This window comes from Grammomys surdaster, unplaced genomic scaffold (genome assembly GCF_004785775.1).
Source record: "Grammomys surdaster isolate TR1022 unplaced genomic scaffold, NIH_TR_1.0 125216, whole genome shotgun sequence".
Classification (NCBI taxonomy): domain Eukaryota; kingdom Metazoa; phylum Chordata; class Mammalia; order Rodentia; family Muridae; genus Grammomys; species Grammomys surdaster.
Genome location: NW_021620106.1, coordinates 176,733 through 200,842, shown reverse-complemented (window position 1 = coordinate 200,842; position 24,110 = coordinate 176,733). Strand labels below are relative to the sequence as shown.

The window sequence follows — 24,110 nt, the reverse complement described above, 5'->3', positions numbered from 1 at the left end:
AGGAGGAGGAGGAAGAGGAGGAGGAGGAGGAAGAAGAAGAGGAAGAAGAAGAAGAAGAAGAGAAAGAAAGAAAAAAGTTACATCTAGAAATCAGCCAAAAAGTCTTTCTTTTCTTCTCTGTGCAACAGGTGGTGTTGAATTTAGACACACTAACATCACTGCCTTCCAGGCTCACAAGTGACACTAAGGTGGTTTGGTCGTATCCTGCTGTTTGCTTCATGCCATCCGAAGCAGGTGAGTAATCTGACAGAGGGCATAAAAACAAAAGCATCACTTCCACCCATACAAAAATAGCTATGCTCGATCTCAGCTAATACCGTTTTGTGCCTTGGATAAATCCCTTAATAGCTCTAAGCTTTAAGCTTTTCACTCTACAAAATAAATGGCTTTAGTAGAGACCTCTATGGATTCCTTTTAACATGGTTATTCTAGCTCTGTAATTACCCTGTATTATACACTATACCATACATAACAAAAATGGCTTGCACCAGCAAGTTCTGACTTCATTTCCTTCTCCACCTACTCTTCTATTACAGACAGGGTACAACTTCAGACTCATATGTGTAGCACTTCAAGCCAGCTTCAGGGGAGATTCTGTACCTGGATCTAGTGGACCAAAAGGAAACATTCTAACACTGTGTCCTTCACTCACAGAAAAGACATTTCCTACAGGAGAGACGGCTGTCAGGTCAACTGTGTGCCACACAAGGCCCTTGGATTTGAGTTCAACTCTTAGAATCCACAAAAGGGAGGAAGAATCAATTCCACAAAGTTGTGCTCTGATCTCCACACGTGTGTCATGGCAAAGTGTGCACCCCACACCCACCCACACATCACACATATCTTGACATAGCCCTCCCCTCTCTCCTCTAAGCTTACGGGTCTGTGAATACTAAATATACAGGGTTGCTAGTAGTCTCTGGTTCTGCTTTCACAGATATAGAAGAAGGAGAGTATGTCAGTTGAGGGGAATAAACCCCCTGCAGCCTTGAGATCTCAGGAGGAAGGATGCACCCTAGATCTGGGAGGTGGGGCTTCTGCCCAAATGGCTGGACCCAGGTGAACCTGATGCACACCGCTGGGACCTTGGAACTCTGTCAGACGCATGGAGATGAAAAGGGGAGAGAAGCTGAGAACCATAGACACAAACTGCTCTATGCAGACCTCAGTCACATCCCACAGGTTGCCAAGAAGCCCTGTACTATGCTCCTCACCATTAAGGGAAAGGACTTGTGAAAGAGAAGAACCATCATGGGTTTTTTGTTTCATATCTAATAAGTTCATATTCAAAACAAAACAAAAAAAACTACTCAGGAGGCAGAGGCAGGCAGATCTCTGTGAATTCAAGACCAGCCTGGTCTATGGACCTAGTTTTAGGACAGCAAAGGCAAGAACAAATAAACCCTGTCTTGAGAAAAAACAAACAAACAATCAACCAACCAAACAAACAAGAAAGTTCCAAGTGATTACGTGATTACAATAAAAAAGAATTTTTTAAATTCTATTTTTAATTAGCTAATAAATTTAGAGACAGGGTTTCTCTATTTAGCTCTGGCCTAGTACTCACAGAGATCCACCTTCCTCTGCCTTCAGAGTGCTGGGATTAAAGGTGTGTGCCACTACACCTGGGTAAATTACGATTTAAAAACAAAATAAAACACGTTAACTTATACATTAAAGATACTAGTTAATATATTACTCTTTTCTGTCACACATCTATTTAACTATCCAGTAGGCTCCCAGGGAATTTAAGTTTAAATATTTCCAAAAGGAAAGTTAAATCTAGGCTCGAGTGTCAGCAGTGAACTTTGAGGGTGTGAGAATACCATGCATGAATACCATACGTTCAGTCTTCCTCAGGACTAGAGGAAAGAGGAGAACTTTAGGCAAGAGTGGGCACAGCAGAACTAAAGTAGCTTAAATCAGTTACAAATGAGTAACTGAAGTAAGTTCAGACTCTTAGTAACAGAAGACTCAACACAAGACCGTGGAACCTACAAGTCTGACCCTAATTTTGCCTAATTCAGCCTGTAACCTTGAACAAGACCTCTCTGGGCTTTGGTCTCAACTGTTAAATGCAAGCTACTGAATCTGAGCTGTGGATTGCAAACTCTTTGAAGGCAAGGGGCATAAGTAAGCTAAGATAAATTCAAAACTGCACACTGAAACCAAGTGTGGTGGGGCACTGTCATCAGTAAGAGGTTATTCTCAGCTACATAGCAAACACAAGCCAAACTCAGCATAGCTGAGACCCTGCCTCAAAAAAACAAACACAAATAGCTGGGCATAGTGGGACAGGCCTTTAACCACAGCACTTGGCAGGCTAACCTGTATGAGTTTGAGGGCAACCTGGTCTACATACTGAGTTCTGAGACAGCCAGAGCTACATAGTGGGTAACTATTTTGAAAAAAACAAAAAACAAACAAACAAAAAAAAACCCAAACACAAACAAAATAAAACAAAATCCTGAAAATGGAACGCAAGCATTTATTTAGATGTTGTCTTAGCTAAGGTTCCATTGCTGTGAAGAGACACTATGACCAAAGCAACTCTTATAAAGGACAACATTTACTTGGGGCTAGCTTACAGGTTCAGAGGTTCAGAGGTTCAGTCCTCTATCACCAAGGTGGGAAGCATGGCGGCCTCCAGGCAGACATGGTGCAGGAGGAGCTAAGAGTTCTACATCTTATTCCTCAGGCAGCTAGGAGGAAGCTCTCAAAGCCCGCCCCCACAGTGACACACTTCCTCCAAAAAGGTCATACCTACTTCAACAAGGTCATATCTCCAAACAGTGCCAGTCCCTGGGCCAAGCACATTCAAACCACCACATACTTTATTTAGAAACATCATTAAATTATTACTAATGTCAGATGCACATATAGCCCCAGCTGTTTGGGAAACAGAGACATGAAGATCGCTTGAGCACAAAAGTTTAGGGCCAGCCTGCTCAACACATTAAGATCTTATCTCTTTAAATATTATTATTACAGGCTTGAGAGATGGCTCTGTGGTTAAGAGCAATGGCTGCTCTTCCAGAGGACTCAGGTTCAATTCCCAGCACCCACACAGCAGCTCACAACTGTCTGTTATCCTGCTTCCAAGGGATCCAATTCCCTCTTTAGCCTCTAAGGGCACCCAGCACACAAGTGGTATACATCTGTACATGCAGGGAAAAAACATCCATATACATAAAAACAAACAAATAGAAAATATAGCTGGGTGGTGGTGGCGGCATATGTCTTTAATCCTAGTACTTGGGAGGCAGAGACAGGTGGATCTCTGAATTCCATACCAGCCTTGTCTATAAAGGGAGTTCCAGAAAAGCCAGGGCTATACAAAGAAACCCCATTTCAAAAAAAAAAAAAAAAAAAAAAGGACACACACAATAAATAAATGCACAAACAGTAAAACACAAATACCACTCACTGAGCATTTGTTACATCAAGTTTGAAGTTTATTAACTAATTGAATCCTTAGTAGTCAGGTAGGTAACAATGTCCATTCACTGAGGAATAAACTGACTCACCAGAATTTAAGGAATTTCAGTTTTGTCAGCTATGAAGTGGCAGAGCCAGGATTCAGGTTCAGGCAGAGCCTGTGCCATACTGCCTCTCAGACCACAACAGCAAAGTTCCCAAGGAAAACACAGCACAAAGAGATCACAAATGCCAGCATACGAGTACAAGATGAAAAGCAGACAAGTTAGCGCTTGACTTAGATGGAGAATTCTGAGCATCCCAGAGGTCAGGCACCTGCAGAACAACCTCCTACTCTAAGCATTAGGAACACTTGACTCCTCTGCATGTATGTCATGAGGCGGGGCCCGGAACAGGCAGTACTGGTCCTCTCTACCACGAAAGCAACTGCTCTGTCACTGCCCTAACAAAACACAGGTGGTGTGCACTTTGAACAGGGTGAACTCCTTGACTCCAGGCTTGGGTAACTAGGGCATTACTGAATACAAAGAAGATTCATTGATTCTGAATACATCCTGAGAGGACAAGTCCTTTATTTTATAGCCATGGTTCTCACAATGTGGTCCTAGAGGAAGACAGCATCACTGGTGAACTCGATGGGACTCATGCCAAACCTATGAATCAGAAATCCCCGGGTGAGCGATAATGAACACGGCCACCAGGTGAGTCTCGTATCTGAAGTCTTGCAACAATTACCCTAATAAGGGGGCAACTAGTTACCAAACCACCCTATGCCAAAAACCTCTAACCAGTTCTTTAGAGCCTGCTTATTTGAAAAACAGTCTGGACTCACCTGAAGTTTGAGGAAAGAGTAAACTTTGAGAAACCAAGACAGATGTTGCAGAGCAGCTTTTTTGAGTAGTAACTGTGTGCTGGGCCTTTCTATGGCTCCTATGTCCAGAGTTCTCTTTTATACTTTATAGAAGGGGGTTTGAGAACCAGTGAAAGAAACGTTATCTATAGTCATGTCTAGCTCTAGCCTATGCTTGTACACAGTCCTCATGACCCTGACCCAACACTAGCAAAGTAACTGAGACTTGCACTCTCAGTCAGAATGATGTCTGAATGATACAATTGTTCCTTTGCCTGAACGGAAAACATTTCATGGGGAAAAAAAATCATACAAGCAATTTCTGTTGTAGGTTTGGTAGAAATTCAGCATTTCTGTTGAATGTAGAGGCAAACTGTACTGCTTTATGGAAGTAAGTATCTGTCACCACACTCTGTCTACCACATTGGTTCTTTCTCTGGCTCATCTTTGCAGCCTGACTCTTAAAACACACACACACACACACACACACAAACCCTATCTCTTTATCTGTGTCTGTTTGTGTAGTTTTGTGTGTGTGCACAGGTGACACAGCACACCTATGGAGGGCAGAGGGCAATTTTCAGGAGTCAGTGCTCGTCTTCCACACTGTGGGTCCCAGGGATTGAACTCAGGTCATCAGGCTTGGCAAGTGCCTTTACCCACTCAGGTTATCACCAGCACATAGCCTAAATCCTAACCCAAAACTTGCTTCTGATTACTGCCTTTCACTAGTCTCTACTCATCCCAAATGTCACGGCCACAATTAAATCATTCTGCTTCCAAATCTCTACTGGCCTTGCTATCTTCTGCATCCTTTAATCCAGCTTAATTTTCTTAATCCTCTTGGTTTTCCTGTCTCATCTGAGAAGATCCGCCCTTCTCAGACCATTCCACTATTCTAATAGAGAACCATTTCTCTCAGGATTGATGAAAAAGTTAACATAGGTGATATACAAAGAATACCAACTATCTAATCCTCACCAATAGTGAGAGTTAAGAATCATCTTTAAGCTGAGTGGTGGTGGCTCACACTCTGATTCAAAAAGCCAAAAACAAACAAAAAACAAAAACAACTTTATTTTCACATTTCAAAATTTAAGCTCAGAGAGATTAAGTCATGTGCCCAAGGTTACAGCTAGTATGATCTGTCTCCAAAGCCAGTCTCAGGTTGTTTTGCTTTTTAAAGTTCCAAACCATTAACCATCCTACCTTTTTTTTTTTTTTTAAAGAGTCAGGGTTTCTCTGTGTAAAGCTGGCTGTCCTGGAACTCACTCTGTAGACCAGGCTGACCACGAGATCCGCTTACCTCTGCCTCCCCAGTGCTGGGATTAAAAGCATGTGCTACCAACTGCCCAGTAACCACCCTACTCCTACCAGTCTGACTCGAATATATGGAGAAGTAATGCGTCTTTAAGTGAGTAGAAAATAAAGTTTAAGAGGTGTCTGTGTTTTTCTGTTGTTTTGAAACAGGAAGAGGGAGTGTCACGCATAGACAGTAAGAGCCTTCCAGGCAAGGTCCAACAGGAAAAACCACAGGCAGGCAGTATCTCCCCACCTGGAGGGATCCACCTGGTTCAGCAGGGCACCCAAGGGGGGACTGGCCCTTGACACCAGACCAGAATGCTGAATGGGAACAGGTGGAGAATATATCTCTCATATTTCTCTCCCCAAGCAGTCCTTTAGCCTGGCCTCCAGGACCTTTTAAGGTGGTGACAGTAGATTGTTTTCCGGCATGGATCAGAGTAGCCACATCAAAAGATTTCCAGATCCGATTCTAAAAGCGCCAAGGGCAAGCAATGACTCCTGAAGAGAAGGCTTAGTTAGCATTTACAACAGCACAGCCAACTTCAAGGAATGACTTTATGACAAGATAGGATGTTTTAGTGGTACCCATCGGAATGTGGAGTCAGCCACCGCCCCTTCCTCCACGGACTGGCTGTAAGAATATTTTCTCTTGTCTGTATGACAGAAAAGGAGGCGGATATCCCAATGTCTCCTGCTCTTAGGGCGTCAGAGGCACACCTCTCAATCTTTCCTTCCAATGGCTGAACGGCTGTCCCCTTTACTCTCCCAACTTGGCCTCAATCCCCTTCTGAGCTTGGCACCTCTGTCTACTACTCTGTTCCCCTGTAACCTTTCTCCACCCACAGTCGGCTGGACCACTCTTCCCCTGTCCACCACCCTTTTCTTCCCGCTCAGTCCCTTTCCCCTCATCCAGCCACCGCCCAGACCATGGTACCTTGAGCGTCACGTCGCATAGCTTGCCCTGCCGCCGGATCTCCTCCATGACGCCGTAGCCGCGACTAGGCAACTCCGACACGGAGAAATGCACCAAGTCCTCCAGCTCCTCCGCACCGTCCTCCACCATCTTCCCCGGCCACCGCAACTGCGCAGGCCTGGCCGGCAGGCTTCACACTAACCAGGGCGGGGCAAGGGCGCACGCTGACGGCAGCCCGGAACGCGAAGCCGGAATCTCTCTGGCCTGAGCGGCCACCGTACTCACAAAGTCCTCTACACCGGAAGTCTCACTGCCCCGCTTCCTGATTCATACATAGTCTTCTTTTCTCTGCAACCTAAACCCCGGCTTCGCATATATAGAAACTCTAAGCCTTCCAGGTTAATTGACTTCATTTCTGTCTTCTTTGTTCATCCCTGACTTTTACTGTACCTTTAACGGAGAAATGTGGACTTAAATTCCGCTACCACCCTACACTACTTCCGTAATCCCGGCAGGCTTCCCGTTGCCATGGCGACTGTGTACACAGCCGGTCGGCTAGCTGTCCCGCTTGCGTACAGAGCTCCCTCAAGTTGCTGCAGTTATAGCGGTCGCTCTACCCGAGCGCCGCTGCCTCGCGAGGTGAGCAGTGGTCACGAGCCGGTGGCGTTAGGTAAAAGGGAAACCTGGTGGGGATATCACCCCCGGCTGTTGTCAGTGGCTGGGTCCCTAACTCCTTTGGCTCTTTTATTTGTAAAAAAAGACCCGAGGCACCCCTGGAGAGCGTGTTACCGCTGTGCTCATTTCAGCCTGGTCTCAGCTTAAGGGAGCTAGGAGTTTTTGATGTTCCTTAGTCACGAGTCTCCACCGGGGTCCCGCGACTCGCCTTAGACAGAGAGGGCTTGAGGTTGAGAGTCAGGTCATTAAGACAAAGTGTCATCACTTAAAGCTTTTGAGCAATGGAAGAGAAAAACCCTCTAGAGGGGGACGGGAATGGAACCAAGGCTGTCCATCACACACATTTTAGAAAAACATTCACCACACACTGGGTGAGAAAAAGGAGAGTGGCCAATTTTGCTTGGATGCCAATATTGGGTTCATTTGATGCTGTGATACAATAGGACCCTGTGTTGTGGCTTTAGAGGGTGTTATGTCCTAGACAGTCTTTGTCTCTGATAGAGGTAAGAGCATGGTAGATATGGACTCCTAGTGCCTGTCAGTAATGCATACCACTGACTTCAAGTCAAGCCTTCATGGGTGTTAGTGTATATCCTGTGTATATCCTGCTTATTCCCAAGCCCAAAACAAATGAAGAAACACTGGATCTCTCAGCACAGCAGTCACCTGATAGCTCCTCAGAGACACTTTATTATGTACGAAGTATGTAAGGATTGTGTTCAGAAGACTGGGGTTATTCCACCCAAAGTCCTGAGGCGAAAAACCACTACTTAATGGGAGGGTGTGTTGAGACTGAACATGGTAGCTTCTTGTACTGGGAAATCAAATATCCTCTCCAGAACGCTCCAAGTTCAGGGGTTAGAGTAGTGTGTTGTGGCGGGGGGGGGGGGGAGTGACAGATCACATACCTTGGAACTCTCTCAGTAGTGGCTGAAGATGGACCCACCTATGGAGATTCAGTCACCCTCTGACTTCCAGCCATGAGTATCACCATCAACTACCATTTCTTGAGCACCTGGTGTGTGCTGGGCGCTGTTCTGGACCTTGTGGGGGGAATCACAAGAGATAAAGGACAGCATCCTTGTCCTCAAGCAGCTTGTAATTTGATTTGGGAGCTGAAGCCCACATAAATGAAGCGACATAAGAACGGTAACAAGCAGTGTCTCAGTAAGTGCGAAATGGCATGCACTGTTGACTAGTGGACTCGTGAGAGGAGTATAAACCATTGGAAAGGCTAGTCGCCGGCTGCGTATGACTCCTGGAGTGCTCGGCAGCATGAGCTTCTAGAGGACCTTGGAAAGGATGGATGGGGGGCTGCATGTGCATGTGCATGTTGGAAGTTTTAGAGCAGAAACGGGGGAAAGTTCTGGAACAGTCTTTGAGCTGGTCTGTGAACCTGCTTCTAGAACTCTCTGGATTGTTTGAAATTCCTTCTAGATGTTATACTTTTGGTACTGGAACATTCCTGGTCAGGAAGATAAGACTCTTGGGGTTTGGGTTCAGAAAGATTTCCCAGAACTGTAGAGATTGAGTATTGAGTAAAAAGCGCAGCTCTCATCTGGAGGTACAATCCCCAACACTTGGGAAGCTAAGGCAAGAGAATTGTGAGTTCTAGGCCAGCCTGGGCTATGCAATGACACCCTATCTCAAGAAAAACATTTTTAAAAAATCATGAACAGCCGGGCAGTGGTGGCACACGCCTTTAATCCCAGCACTTTGGAGGCAGAGGCAGGCAGAGTTCGAGAGTTCGAGGCCAGCCTGATCTACAGAGTGAGTTCCAGGACAGCCAGGGCTACACAGAGAAACCCTGTCTCGAAAAAACAAACCAAAAAAAAAAAAATCATGAACAAACCACTTCTCTCTACTCTCAATTTCTCAGCAACATAAGCTAAAGTGAATTTGGAACTGAAACCTTCAGTCTCCTTAGTTTGGGGTCCATGTTAGAGCCCCGTGTGATTTTTTTTCCCTAGAGCTCAATTTTGCAGACAAAAAAAAAAAATGTTCAATCAGACTATGTTCTTTTCTTACCCCAATATTTTTTCAGATTAATTTTCCCAAAATAAAAAATTGTGAAAGATCCAAGGGTGCTAGAAAAAGTCTTATATGAAACAGTGACTCGAACGTAGGACTCCTCACTCTGTGCTGGGCAAAGGCAGGGGCACGTGCTTGTTTTGACAGCTGAAGCACTGATGATGGGTAACACTTTCATCTTATCCACATCACTGAAACTGTAAGCTGGAAGGGCAGCACCTGCTTCTGTGGGCTGCATAACACCATGGCGGTGATGGCTAATGTGTTTGTAAGAGGAAATGATCCCAAGTTTCGTCTAGACGTGGGAAAGCCATCACTGCTTTTAAAATCTAGAATAGTTTTTGTTAGGCAGCACCACTGCCGCTCTATTAAGAGAAGTACATGTAAAATGTTACTATTGTTTATTTAATATGCTTTTAATATTATAGTTCATTTCAGTGTGTGTATGTGTGTGTTTGTGTGTGTGTGGTGTGTGTGTATGTGTGTGTGTGTGTGGTGTGTGTGTATGTGTGTGTGTGTGTGGTGTGTGTGTAGTCTGTGTGCACCCATGTGTGCCAAAGTGCATGTGTGAACACCAGAGGATAATTTAGGGGAACTGGGTCTCTTTTTTGACCATGTAGATCCTGGGGATCAAACTCAGGTCAACAAGCTTTGTGGCAGGTGCCTTTACTAGTGCCACCTTGTTGACCCTCAAAAGCCTATTTGTTTGACATAGGGTCTCACTATGTAGCCTTGGCTGGCCTGAAGCTGGATACATAGACCAAACTCATAGGTCCACCTGCCCATGCCTTCAGAGTGCTAAGATTAGATGCATGCACCACCACACTTGGCCCCTCATGATTTTAATAAATATTAGAAGTTCTGTGTCACATGCGAATATTTTTCTGTAGAAGTATTAAAAATTACTAAACATCCCTTCAGTATGTTAGAAGATTGAATGAACTTCCTTTGTCTGGCATTTCACTTTTCATAAATTCTGCCAATTCTTTTGCAGATGTATGCTCGCTGTACCACCCCACCTCCCCCCGCCCCCATCACCTCGTGTCCATACCCTCTCATCTGTCTACCTTCCCTCCTACTCCTTCCCTGTCTCCTCCTCTAAAAGTAGAGGTTACTTTAGGGTCAGATGCTTTATTCCTTTTTAAACTGGCCCAACCCTGATGGGGCAATTTAAAGGGAAATGTTCAGTGCAGCCTACATCCTGCTCTGTGGACCTTTCCTGTATTTAAATTTTGTTTGTACATAGTACAATAGTAGTTCCAAAAAGCCAAGTGGTGGTGGCACACATCTTTAGTCCCAACACTTGGGAGGCAGAGGCAGGCAGATCTCTGAGTTCTAGGCCAGCCTGAACTATGAAGTGAATTTCAGGACAGCCAGGGCTACACAGAGAAACTCTGTCTTTGAAAAAGAAAAAATAATTCCAAATGGGCTTTTCTTCTTTGAGACAGGGCCTTGTTTATCCCAGACTGGCCTTGAATTCTTTGTGTAGCTGAGAATGATCTTGAACTTCTGATCTTCATGCCTCTACCTCGAAACTACAGGGATTTTGGGCAGGCATAGCACTGCCACCACACCTGGCTCTCAGGGAGGGCCCATCTTAGGACTCTGAGGTGTCTCATGGGTAAAGTCCTTGCGGATTCAAGCATGAGGAACCGAGTTTGGATTCCCAGCTCCCACATAAAAGCTGCTTATGCCATAACAGAGACAGGTGCATCTCTGTGGGCTTTCTAGACACCAAGTATAGCCAAAATGGTGACAGTAACAGACCCTGTTTCAAAACATAAGATCAATGGGGTAGATGTCCCATTTCCACTTTTAGCCTCTACATGCACTCACAGGTGAGTGTACACACACACACACACACACACACACACACACACCATGCTTCATCTTAAAACTCTACTATGCTACTTTGATAACAATGAAGGATTTTTTAGTGTGTGTGTCTGTGCGTGCGATTTTTTTTTAAGACATAGTTTCTCTCTGTGGCCCTGGCTGTCATAGAACTAAGTCTGTAGACCAGGCTGACCTCAAACTCACAGAGATCCTCTTGACTCTGCCTCCAAGTCATGCGCCGCTGCCACTGCGCCCCCCACCCCACTCCACCCCACCCCATATTTAGCATATTTTCATCGGCTTTTATTGATTTTTTTTACATGTAATTTAGCCAGATTTAACAAAATCAATGATTATTACAAGTAGATTTTACTTCTCTTTCTTTAAAGCTCTTGGGATTTTTGTGTCCTTGAACATCACTGTGCATCATGAGACACTTGAAAAAGGGATCAAGTTTTCAGTCCCCCTTAAAGTCATAAAATTCAAAAATCGAATTTTATGACTTTAAGTGCACCACAGGATATATCTGTAATACAGACCTTGAGAAGGAGACAGGAGCATACGGAGTTAAAGGCCAGCCTTGGGCCCATGAGATGACTCATGAGTAAAGGCACTTACTGGCCTTGCAAACGTAATGACTCGAGTTTCCTCCCTGGAACCCATGTAAAAGTGGAAAGAAAGAACTGACCCCACAAATTTGATTTTTGGGTTTTTTTTTTTTTTTTTTTTTGGTTTGGTTTTTCAAGACAGGGTTTCTCTGTGTAGCCCTGGCTGTCCTGGAACTCACTCTGTAGACCAGGCTGGCCTCGAACTCAGAAATCCACCTGCCTCTGCCTCCCAAATGCTACAAATTTGTTTTTAAAAGGCCAGCATGAGATATATAAGCCCTGATCTCAAAAGTAAACACAATTAGTTGGATTATCAATTCTGTTTAACCAGTTCTTTGCTTCTCCAGTATCGAGGGTCAATGCAGCAATCCCATTGGCAAGATCTCTTTTAACCAGCATTCGACTTTGCTTGATCTTTAGTGTCTGTGACTTCGAGGTCTTTTCTGTTATGAGAATGGTCCTTCATGTTAGAAAGTTCGAAGCTAAGCTTGCCTCCCGGTCACTTCTGCTCTGTTCTTTTACAGCGTGTCCATCCCACAAAGCCTCACCAGCGTGTTTTAGTGTTTAATGCTATATGAATGAGTAACGAATATATGTGTGGCTCCCTGTTTTGATGGGACTAGAGAGATGGCGCCACAGTTAAGAGCACTGGCTGTTCTTTCAGAGGACCTAGGTTCAATTCACAGCTCTCACAGGGTGGCTCACAACTGTGTTTAACTCCAGTTCCAGAGGATCCAGTACCCTTTTCTGGTCACTGTGGGCACTGCTCATATGTTGTACGCAGACATTTGTGTAGGAAAAATACCCATACACATAAAGTAAAAACAAAAACAAAAAAATCTTTTTTTTTTTTTTTTGGTTTTTTGAGACAGGGTTTCTCTGTGTAGCTGTCCTGTTTTCTCTGTCTGGCTGTCCTGGAACTCACTCTGTAGACCAGGCTGGCCTTGAACTCAGAAATCTGCCTGCCTCTGCCTCCCAAGTGCTGGGATTAAAGGCGTGTGCCACCACTGCCCGGCAACCCTTTTTTAAAAAAGAAAGTGGTGAGAATATAATTCGGTTTGAGGAGAGCAAGTGGGGACAAGAGGTTTATTTATTTATTTTTTTCAGTAAAGTGAGAGAAGAAAAACTATTGATCATGGACTAGATCAAGAACACTTAATTAGGGGCTTGAGAGATGATTCAGTGGTTAAGAGTGCTCTTTGCTCTTCCCAGCACCCATGTCAGGCAGTTCATTACTGCCTGTAACTCCGGGTCCAGAAGATCAGACACACTCTTCTGGCTTCCAGGGACCTTACAAACATGTGGCATATACTCACATAGACACACACAAATAAGAAGCTGAAGAAGGAGGAGGAAGAAAAAGGAAGAGGAGGAAAAAGGAGGAAGAGGAGGAAGAGGAGGAGAAGGAGGAGGAGGAAAACTAGCAAGATGGCTCAAGTCTGACTGCTCCCCCTGCAAGTCTGACTACTACCACACGCTGAAGCAGGGGTCCCTCATCCCCAGAAACAATAATAGTGAATATATCTTTTGAAAGATCCTTAATCTATTCTGCTCTAGTTAGTGTATTGGAGACAGGTGTGAAAGAAGGGCTGGCTTTAATGTGTTCCAGACAAGTGTGTCAAGAGAAATGGACTAAAAAAGCAAGCATAAATAGGTTCATCTTAGATTCAGGACATTTCTAGAAACAGCAGCTAAAATTAAGCCACTTAAAGGGGCCAGTCTTTTTGCTTTGGATTTCAGTTTCTTTGGAATCATGGTGGAAAATGCCAAAGCAGCTGAAAGACAGGAAGCATGTGTACTTATAGGGCAGGGACAGTGGGTTGTGACTGGTCTCTTGTAGCCCAGGCTCACAATGGAGCTGAGGCTGGCCTTGAACTCTGATCCTTGAACTCTTCACCTCCCAAGTATTAGGGTTACAGGTGTGCACCACCATGACAGGCTTTTATTCTCATTTAATGAATGACATCTCCCTTCTGGTTGGTGTTTAATGATGATCACTAAAAATACTGTCGTTCTCCTCTCTTTAGCTAGAATGGGTACTAGGAAAAAGGTTCAAGCATTTGTCCGCGTCAAGCCCACTGATGACTTTGCTCATGAAATGATCAAATATGGAGAAGACAACAAAGTAAGTGCAGTGTGTTTGCCTTCGCTTGTCCAGTCCTTTTTCAATTCGGTGTGCCCTTGTTTTCACAAAGCCATGTAAGGACCAAAATAGAGGGACTGGCAAGAGAGCTCAGTGGATGTGGATGCCCGCCAGCATGCCTGAGGGCCTCAGGACTACCCCATCTATCCGAATGGTAGGGGGAGGGAACCAACTCCTGAAAGTTGTCGTTCAAATTCCATGCACATGCTATTGTGTACACATTTACACACACACACACACACACACACACACACACAATTTTCATCAAAAGGGCTAAGACAGAATTGATAAGTCTTCATGTAACTCTAGAGTCAGTTGATCAACTCCAAACCCGGCTGTTAGTGAGGACGTGATTGAGATTCTCACTGTTTTCCTTTTATGTGTTCATATGGTGGGTGGGGCACACGCGTGTGCTCCTGCACAGGTGTGGAAGTCAGAGAGCAACTTGCAGATCTGTAGAGTAGTTTTTCTTCTCCTACTTCCGTGGGTCCTGAGGAATCAAACTTGGGTTGCCAGGCTTGGTAGCAGGCATCTTTCCTCAGTGAGTCATCTTGCCAGCCCTCAGATATTGTAAATAAATAGTTGAAGAACAAACTGCTCCAGTGTTGCAGGTTGTGGTAGTCAGAAAAGAGCTCAAGGATGGCACTGTGTAATGTGCTCTATGGCATGACTTAAACAAACATGGAAGCATAGAGCATGACATTTGTTCAGCAACAGTTACTATGGGGTACTCATTTGTTTTGATTTTGTTGGAAGTGGGGTCTCACATAATCCAGCTGGCTTTTGAACTGGCTGCTTAACAGAGGGTAACTATGATCCTTTTGCTTTAACTTCCCAAGTGCTGGGATTGTACCTACATGTCACCGAACCTGATAACCCTGTCTTGGCCTTAGTTTTGTTTTTCTATGGACAGCTAGGTCTTGGTTCTTAGATTATAGTAGCCAGTAGAAGATTTCAGTGAAAGCCCCATCAAGAGCTTGGGGAATAAGTTTGATATGGTGCTATACTGTCATCTGAACAGTTGGGAGACCAAGAGGAAAAATCCAAATACCTAAATTCAAAGCAAGCCTTCGTATCACAAAAGTGACTTTAAAAAAGGCGGGGGGGGGGCTTGGAATCCTGTTGGGAAATGGTTGAAGGAGCATTTGAAATTTTGCTGATCACAAGTGGGTTGGGAACCCTCCATTTATTTACATTAGTACAAGTGACTAATTGTATCTGAACACTTCAGGGACTTCATGTTATCATTCTATCATTGCTCCCAGTGGCTCACAGCTGAGGGAGTAAACGCCGGCCATAGCGCAGAGAATGGAGAGGCCTCACATATGTAGACACACAGACAGGGCCTGCCTGGGCCACTGTTTCCGGTTTCCCTGTTACTCTTGCCTAACTCACGGCTCAGTAGTTAAGAGCACGCAATGCTCTCCCAGAGGACTGTACTTAGTACCCAGTACCCACAGGCAGTTCACAATCATATGTAGCTCCAGTTCCAGGGGACCTGACACCCTTTTCTGGTCTCTGCAGGTACCAGGGATACATGCAGTACACGCACATACATTCATGAAAACATTCATAAGTGTAAAAAACAAAGTAAATTTAAAAAGTTTTTTAAGCCGGGCGGTGGTGGCGCACACCTTTAATCCCAGCACTTGGGAGGCAGAGGCAGGCAGATTTCTGAGTTCGAGGCCAGCCTGGTCTACAGAGTGAGTTCCAGGACAGCCAGGGGATACACAGAGAAACCCTGTCTCGAAAAACCAAAAATAAAAAAATAAAAAAAAATAAAAATAAAAAGTTTTTTAAAACTTCACATCCTCTGTTGTTTCTAAGTTGGGCCTCACTGATCAGTGATTATTTATTTATTTATTTATTTATTTATTTATTTATTTTATACAGTCTCCCTCTGTAGCCCTAGCTGTCCTGGAACACTCTATGTAGACCAGGCTGAACTCACAGAGATCTACCTGCACCTGCCTCCTGAGTGCTATCAGTGATTCTTTTTACAAAGCCTTCCTAAAAGTAACTCCAACCCCCTCTTATTTTTTGTGACATTTCACACATGTTCCCCACACTGGCCTGAAACTCCAGAGCCTCCTGACACAGCTGTCTGGGGATCTGGATTCACTGGGTTCAGGTGTGTCTCACCCATACCTGGTCTCTCTCCCTCTCCCCCGCCCCCCCCCCCCCGCCCCCCCCCCCCCCCCCCCGCCCTCCCCCTCCCCCCCTCCCTCCCCTCCTCTCCCTCCCCCTCTCCCTCTCTCTCTAGAGCATTGATATTCACTTGAAAAAAGACACTCGGAGAGGAGTTGTCAATAACCAGCAGACAGACTGGTCATTCAAGCTGGATGGAGTTCTCCATGATGCCTCCCAGGATTTGGTTTATGAAACAGTTGCCAAGGATGCAGTGTCTCAAGCCCTTGATGGATACAACGGTAATTTAATTCATTGTCATTTTGTCTAGGACTCTGAGGAGGCCCTCTTGGAGGAAGAGGTACAAGAGGTACTCTATCCTTTAGTACAAAACCAAACAAAAAACTTCACTTACTAACATTGTAAACTTACTTGTTAGCCTGTGATCTAGTGATAGAACATATATTCACTTCACGATGTTGCAGGCATGGCTTTATCCAGTCTCTAAGACATTGCCTTTATTGGATTGTTAGAAGACCTTGGCTTTTTTTAAATCATTAATTAATTTATTTATTCACTTTACACCCTGTTTGAACCCTCCCCATCCCTCCACTCCTCCTAGTCCCACCCTCACACCTCCTCCCCCAACTCCCCCTGCCCTTCTCCTCACAGAAGGGGAGGCTCCCACCATGGGTACCAACCCACTTGGCACATCAAGTCACAGCAGGACTAAGTGCATTCTTTGCCACTAAGGCCAGATAAGGCAGCCCAGCTAGGGAAGGGATCCAGAGACAGGCAACAGAGTCAGAGACAGCCCCCCTCCCCCGCTCCAGTTGTTAGGGGACCTTCATGAAGTCCAAGCTACACATCTGCTCCATATGCTCTTTGGTTGGTGGTTCAGTCTCTGAGTCCCCATGGACCCAGGTTAGTTGACTCTTTAGGTCTTCTTGTGGTGCCCTTGACCTCTCCAAGTCACTCAATTCTTCTCCCCACTCTTCCACAAGACTCCCCAATCTCCACTTAATGTTTGGCTGTGGTCTCTGCATCTGTTTCCATCAGCTGCTGGATGAAGCCTCGCAGATGACAGTTATCCTAGGCTCCTGTCTGCAGCCACAGCAGAGCATCATTAATAGTGTCAGGGGTTGCTTCTCTCCCATGGGGTGAAGACTGGATTTTCATGAGTCTTAAATAGTCAAATAAAGGCTTGTTTCAAGTCTCTCAAACATTGGCTTTGTGTGTGTGTGTGTTTGTCCAAATCTCAGTCTCACTATGCAGCCCTGACTGGCTTAGAACTCACTATGTAGACCAGGCTGGCTTAAAGCTCTCAGAAATCTGTGTACCTCTGGAGTGCCACCACCACCTGGATTTTTTTTTTAGATTAAATTTTTCTTTGTTTGTTTGTTTTTAAGACAGTATTTCACTATGTAGCTCTGGCTGTCCTGGAACTTGTTCTATAGACCCGGATGACCTGGAACTCATAGAGATCAGCTTGCCTCTGCCTCCCAAGTGCTGGGATAAAGGGTGTGTGCCACCACCACATGGCCCTACATGTGGTTTTTAAAAGAAATCTTTAAAAGTAGATAGGGCGGGAGAAATGACGCATCAGTTAAGTGCATTGGCTGCTTACTCTTCCAAAGGACCCAGGTTCAATTCCTAGCACCCACAAGGCAGCTCACAATCATCTGTAACTCCAGTTCCAAGGGGATCCTCTTCTGGACAATTTGGACACCAGGCACTCACATGATCCACAGACATACATGCAGGCAAAACAGCCATGCATTTAAACATAACTTTAAAACAAAACAAACCCAAGCACCTTTTCAGTCTGACTTAGTAGCACATTACTATAATCTCAGTGCTTAGAAGCAGAGGCAGGAGGATCAGGAGTTCAACGTCATCCTCAGCTACCTACCAGTTAGATGTCCGCCTGAGCTACATGTGGCACTATCTAAAAATAAATAAAGCTTAAAAAATAAAAATAAAGTTGCAGTCTGAAGACTGCCATCTGATGGCTGCTGATCAGAATGTTCTCTATTTTGCAAGGCTTCTGTTTGTCGGTTAGTTGCTTGGTACTGGGTATCAAACCCGGAGTCTCACAAATACTAAGCACATGTTCTAGCACCATGCTACATATATAGTCCAAAATTGTTAGGCTTCTCTATAGGAAAGCCCACTAAGGGAGTCAGGCATGGTTGTGCATGCTTTCACACCCAGCACTTGGGCGGTAGAGGCAAGATGATGAGGAATTTGAGAACAGTTTGGATTATATAGCTAGCCTCTGCTTTAGGAAAATCCAGTGAATCTTGAGTTCCCAAAAGTGTAACGTATTCTTCCTGTGATATGTAGGTGTGGTCCCCACTGACCGTGAGAGGCTCTATAGCCTGGAGATAAAGATGGGGGGATTAAGAACTGGGGAACTTAGTAGTCTTAGGCACTTGTGCTGCAGACTTACAGATGGGCTCTGAATCCCAGCTGAGGTGAGTTCTGGCTCACTGGCGGTGAGCTAGTTACTAATTGTTTCTGGCTTCAACGCAGATGCTGAATTAGGGCCACTCATCTAAAACCTGACGCTGATCCCAGCATCTGGGAAACAAAGGCAAACAGACTTCCAGGCCCTAGTGTAGCCTCACCAGGTCTGCCATGTAGATTCACAGAAGCAATGTTTGGAGATCCTGCAATTCAAGAGGAGGGAGGAATAAGAGCCCAAAGTGAAAACAGTTTGTGTCCCAGAGCCTGATGATGATGACGTTGATGATGGTGATGGCGATGGTGGTGATGATGATGACAATGGTGATGGTGATGATGATGATGACAGTGATGATGATGGTGATGGTGATGGCGATGATGGTGATGGTGATGATGATGGTGATGGTGATGATGATGGTGATGGTGATGATGGTGATGATGTAAAAAGGTGCAAATGAGAGTATTCCCAGGGTAGGCAGTCGGACACAGGTCATGGCCCAGTTGTGGTGATCCATTTCTGGAAATGGCATGGTACTAACTTGGAGCCTTGCAGTCTGTCTACAGATAATTCTTTTAGCAAGACATAGGGCCACAGGCTGGCTCTTACAGCATCTGGGCAGTGGAAGCAGGTAGATCAGGAGTTCAAGTCATTCTGGACTACATAGCTTGAAGCCAACATGAGCTCCACGAGACCATGTTTCAAACAAATCAACCAAAAAGCCCACCATCGACCCTTCTTTCTCTATCTCTTTCTGGAGATTTGTCTCTGTGGGGCGTTTCCTGCTAGCTCTCAGACACATGCAGTTCTTGGCCTTGAGAAGGACTGGAGTCTAATAATCCAGCTCCCTCCTATTCTTTTCAAGAAAAGTTGCAGCCACAATGTTGCCTAGCCCTAGGACCAGGGACCTAGATCCTCTGGGAACAGAGAGGCAGAGAGGTCTGTGTGGATCGCACCTTAATGGTGCACACTGAGGTTTTCACTGTCTATGTCACTGTGCCTCTGTGTACTTGCTCTCTTCCAAGGTGGAATCCCGGATGTCTTTGGATGTTTCTGGTGGCTACCTTCACACCAAGATCCTGGATGGTACCAAGCATGTTGAGGATATGAGGGTTTGTCCAGGGAGGGATTTTTCTGAATGCCACTCAGTCATATTTTGAAATGTCCGCAGGTACCATCATGTGTTACGGGCAGACAGGAGCTGGCAAGACATACACCATGACAGGTGCAACGGAGAATTACAAGCACCGGGGCATTCTCCCACGTGCCCTACAGCAGGTAGAGAATGGGCCTATGGTTGGGATGCCAAAGAGCTACCCTCTTCTCTACCATAGATGCAGCCAACTCCATGTTTACCTACAGAGACAGTGTGTCCAGCCCTCAAGTGAACTACAGCCAGCACTGGTTCTGGAGACAGGGTGTTATGACTGGCCTGGAGTAGAGTCAGAGTCCCAAGGAAACTCAGGCTTTGATTTTCAGACTGACCCTGGATGCCAATAAGCCTGTTTCCTTATTTGTGAAGGAGGGAACAGGCATGCCAGTCAGGTTCCTGCTGCTCCTGTGCTCTGTGGTCCTATAAGGAAGGATTTAGAGGTCTTTGCTGGTTTTAGTGAAGAGAATATAACACTTTCAGAACTTTCTTATTGTCCTACTGTGACTTCTTGCATTCAGTAACTCCTGGAGGAACAAAGGCAAGAAGCAGGACGTGGCTGAGCCTTTAGGACTGTCAGCCATGACTCTGGGGAAATAAAACAAAATGGGACAGAAGGGACCTGCTAGCCCAGGTTTTAGTTAGAGGTAGGTTGCAAACAGCCTTTCTCCCAAAGCGTTTTGTGACTCTAAACCACGCATGCTCCATTTCCTTGAAGAAATATGCTTACTATCCCACTGTCAAAATATCGACCTCTCAAGGCTGAGGATGTAGCTCAGAGCTTGCCTAGCATGCTCAAAGCCCTGGATTTGATCCCCAGCGATGAAAACAAATGCACAGCAGCATGTGTTTGTGCTCAGGAAGTGGAGGCAAGAGGGTCAGAAGTTCAAGATCATCTTTGCTTACATTGAGAATCCCTGAGCAACCTGGGTGACATGAGACCCTATCTCTAAACTAGCTGGGCATGATGGGCACACTTGTAGTCCCAGTTCTTGGGAAGACTGAAACAAGAAGATGGTAAATTGGATTAAATAACTGGGATACATTTTAAATTCCAGCCAGATTGGGGCATAGTGTAGAACCTGCCTCCAAACAAACAAACAGACAAACAAACAAAACCCAACACAAACCAGGAAGACCCAAAAGTTGAGAATCTTACCTAGTAGACTATCAGTAATCATGACCATGATATCAACTGGACTGTAATCTCTTTAAAACAAAAATTGTCCTGTGCTCCCTGATGCTCTCTCCTGAGGGAAGCCGTGGGCTGACATGAAGTAGTCAGCCTCTTCTGCTCTTGGTGACTGGTCAAATTCCCATGTAGGTGTTTCGGATGATTGAAGAGCGTCCCACACATGCCATCACAGTCCGTGTTTCCTACCTGGAAATCTACAATGAGACCCTGTTTGATCTCCTGTCTACTCTGCCCTATGTGGGACCCTCAGTCACACCAATGACCATCGTGGAAAACCCTCAAGGGATCTTCATTAAAGGCTTGTCGGTGCATCTCACCAGTCAAGAGGAGGACGCCTTCAGCCTCCTCTTTGAGGTGAGATGAGAGGCTCCTCCCTCCCTCCTTTCCTTCACCTTTCCATCTCCCTTCCTTTCCTCCTTCCTTCTCTCCTTCCCTCCTTCCCTCCCTCCTTCTCTCCCTCCCTCCTTCCCTCTCTCCCTCCCTGTCTCCCTGTCTCCCTCCCTGTCTGTCTCCCTCCCTCCCTCCCTCCCTCCCTCCCTCCCTCCCTCCCTCCCTCCCTGCCTCCCTCCCTGCTTTCCCCTTCCCCCTTCCTTGCTTTCCTCTTTCCTACTTTTTATAGTTTTTTTATTTACCTTGATAATCAGAATGAAAAATTCATATGTGCTTATGTAGCAAACTTAGTGTTCAATAAGAAGAAAAAACTCATAAAGCATTTTTTATTTAAAAACAAAAACATATATTTTAGATTATGACCATCTATCTAGTCCTTTCTGTCTGTGAGATTTGTTTGTTTGTGGTCCTGGGGACTGAGCACAGGGCTTTATATGTGTGAGGCAGGTCCTCCGTCACTGAACGACATTCGCAGCCTCTTTTTACTTTTAAAAAACATTTTATCCAGGCATGATGGTGAATACCTTTGATCCCAGCACTCCAGAGACAGAGGCCTGTCTGATCTATAAAGTGAGTTCCAGGACAGCCAAGGCTGTTACACAGAGAAACCCCCGTCTTGAAAAACAAAAATATATACATACATACACACCCACCCACACCCACACCCACACCCACACCCACACACACAGAGAGAGAGAGAGAGAGAGAGAGAGAGAGAGAGAGAGAGAGAGAGAGAGTGCGCGCACGCGCGTGTACACAAGAGCAGTACCCTAGTACCCTAAGAGGCCAGAGATGTGAGATATCCATGGAGATGGAGTTTCTGGCAGTTGTGAGTCACCTGATGTGGGTATTAGGAGCTGAGTCAGTGCAGTGTTTTGTTTTTTTGTTTTTAATTTTTTTTTCAATTTCTATTAGAGTAAAAGAGGATTTCATGTATCTCAAGCTTACAACTCCCTAGGTAGCTGAGGACAATTTTGTCCTTTCCATCTTCCTGCTCAGGCTACAGGAGTATGGTACTATTCTCAGTTTATGTAGTACTGAACATCAAACCCAGGGCCTTGTGCATGCTAGGCAGATACCGCACCAGCAGAGCTCCATCCCCACACCCTTTATCAGTCTTTCCTTTCAGCTTCGCTTCCTCCATTTGTTCCCCCTTCTTGCTTCCCTCTTCCTTTCCTCTTTTTTCTTTTTCTTTTTTGTGCGATGGTTGTACCATATCATCCAAGGAGGCCTCAACACATATGCTTTTTTATTGTGTGTGACAAGAGTCCATGATTGGGAGAGGGGGAGGCCACAGAACAGTGTAATTTGTTCTCCTCTACTGTAATGTAAGTTCCACAGATGAGGTCCTTAGGCTGTGTAGCAAGCACCTTTATCTGTGGAGCCATCTCACCAGCCCTGAATCCACACTCCTATGGCCTCAGCCTCCTAGGTGGTGGGATTCTAGGCATGGATAACACACCCAGCCCCCTTTCTTCTTACAATGTGTGCTGCTGAGAGGATCAGTCTTCATGTAAGTTATTATTCCATCTCCCTGCAGCAGAAAGGAGAGGCCCAGGACATAGCAGGCAAGAGGTACGTTCTCTGCTACATGACTCGTGGCTTGCACGTAGCACTTGCCATGTGGAAGGACTGCATGCCCTAGCTTACACTGCCCACAGTGCCCTTAGTGCTGATGCTCTCATTATAATCATTTCCGTATCCATTTTTGGGACACAGAAACAGTCACAGATCAGTTCTCATGCCTCCCATGAGGACGTCTCTCAGGATTAAGAAGCACAGAGAAGGGAGATGTGCCCAGGTCTTGACTCTGAATCCTGTGCTCTGAATCCCGTGCTCTGACTACTGCGACCAGGTATCACCTGGGCAGCAAACTGGGGAAAACGCTTTCTCCAACTTTTGCATAAAAATGAGTCTTAGCTGGCTGAGATGGGACCCTTTTGAGCACATGAGGCAGGAGGATCATCATATATCTGAAACCAGCCATCCTTGGCTATAGTGTGAGACTCCTTCTCAGCCTCCCCCAGTCTCACCTAAAAGGCAAATTTAAGATTTCTGTAGCTTGAGTGGTAGCTGCAGGTCAAAGAGTCAGAGGTATCACAGAAGTACAGCCGGTGAGCACAGCGGTGCCCTAGTGCTGCCAGGGCTGGCCCAGTGCTTCCTATAACCCTACTATAACAGGGCTGGAACATTGGAAGGAACTCAGTGAGGTGGAAACACTGGGGGTGCTATGAGGATGAGTCATAACACTGGGGCATGGCCCTGACCTGAACCCTCAGGTTTCCCACAGATTACCCAACTGCTGCATTGGCAACAGTGCAGTGGAGAGCACTGGTAGCTCAGGTATCATGGGAGAACAGGGAGGCCATGTTGTGCCCTCTGTCTACCAAGGAGCCTAGGGGCCAAGGAGACAGAGAAGAGAGCTCTCACCTGTACTGGTCTTTCAGCGTCTTTTTAGTCTTAGGTTTCTTCCCAGGTTTGACAGAGAAAGGAGCAACCCCAAGTCCAAAGCTTTGTCCATCGGGCTCACCTACTAGCTGAACTTCTACATCCATAAGCCCCGCCTGGATAGAGAGAGCAGGACAAGGGGCATACGTTCTATTAGAGGTTTGGGCCTCTACGGAATGCAGGTGTTCGTGGTGTAAACCCTGGGGTAAGCGTGTTTTCCACACACACCAAGATTTGGCTGTTTCTACCAGCTTCATGCTGTCCTTAATAGAGCTGTCCCTGAACCCTAGAAAAATCCATGTCTACTTTCCATATTGGCCTCCTAATAATCCAACCTCCTGGGCTGAAATCAAAGGCATATGTTACCACATCCGTCTCCCTATAGATCTTAAAACCTATTTCCAACCTAGCTCTAAGTATTGGTCATCTATAGCTTAAGCCATACGTACAATTTATGGACATTATTTTAAATGCAAAAGAGGTATACTATTTTTTCTGTGTATGTATGTATGTATGTATGTATGTATGTATGTATGT

At 45.4% G+C, this 24,110-nt stretch overlaps 2 protein-coding genes across 5 annotated transcripts in view; one reads left to right on the top strand and one right to left on the bottom strand.

Moving 5' to 3' along the window:
- Klhl18 (kelch like family member 18) overlaps nucleotides 1-6,672 on the bottom strand; it is a 64,926-nt gene extending 58,254 nt beyond the window's left edge. For 2 of the 4 annotated variants that reach the window (XM_028785398.1, XM_028785400.1), the window contains exon 1: nucleotides 6,528-6,659. In XM_028785398.1, coding sequence (XP_028641231.1) covers nucleotides 6,528-6,656 — 129 coding nt within the window. In that variant the 5' untranslated portion in view covers nucleotides 6,657-6,659. Of the gene's footprint in view, nucleotides 1-6,527 lie in introns of all 4 variants that reach the window. The other 2 variants (XM_028785399.1, XM_028785401.1) reach the window with 2 other exon arrangements.
- Nucleotides 6,673-7,104: 432 nt separating this feature from the next.
- Kif9 (kinesin family member 9) overlaps nucleotides 7,105-24,110 on the top strand; it is a 55,246-nt gene continuing 38,240 nt past the window's right edge. The window contains exons 1-5 of the mRNA XM_028785403.1: nucleotides 7,105-7,145; nucleotides 13,684-13,781; nucleotides 16,063-16,228; nucleotides 19,562-19,668; nucleotides 20,865-21,089. Coding sequence (XP_028641236.1) covers nucleotides 13,689-13,781; nucleotides 16,063-16,228; nucleotides 19,562-19,668; nucleotides 20,865-21,089 — 591 coding nt within the window. The 5' untranslated portion in view covers nucleotides 7,105-7,145; nucleotides 13,684-13,688. The remainder of the gene's footprint in view (nucleotides 7,146-13,683; nucleotides 13,782-16,062; nucleotides 16,229-19,561; nucleotides 19,669-20,864; nucleotides 21,090-24,110) is intronic.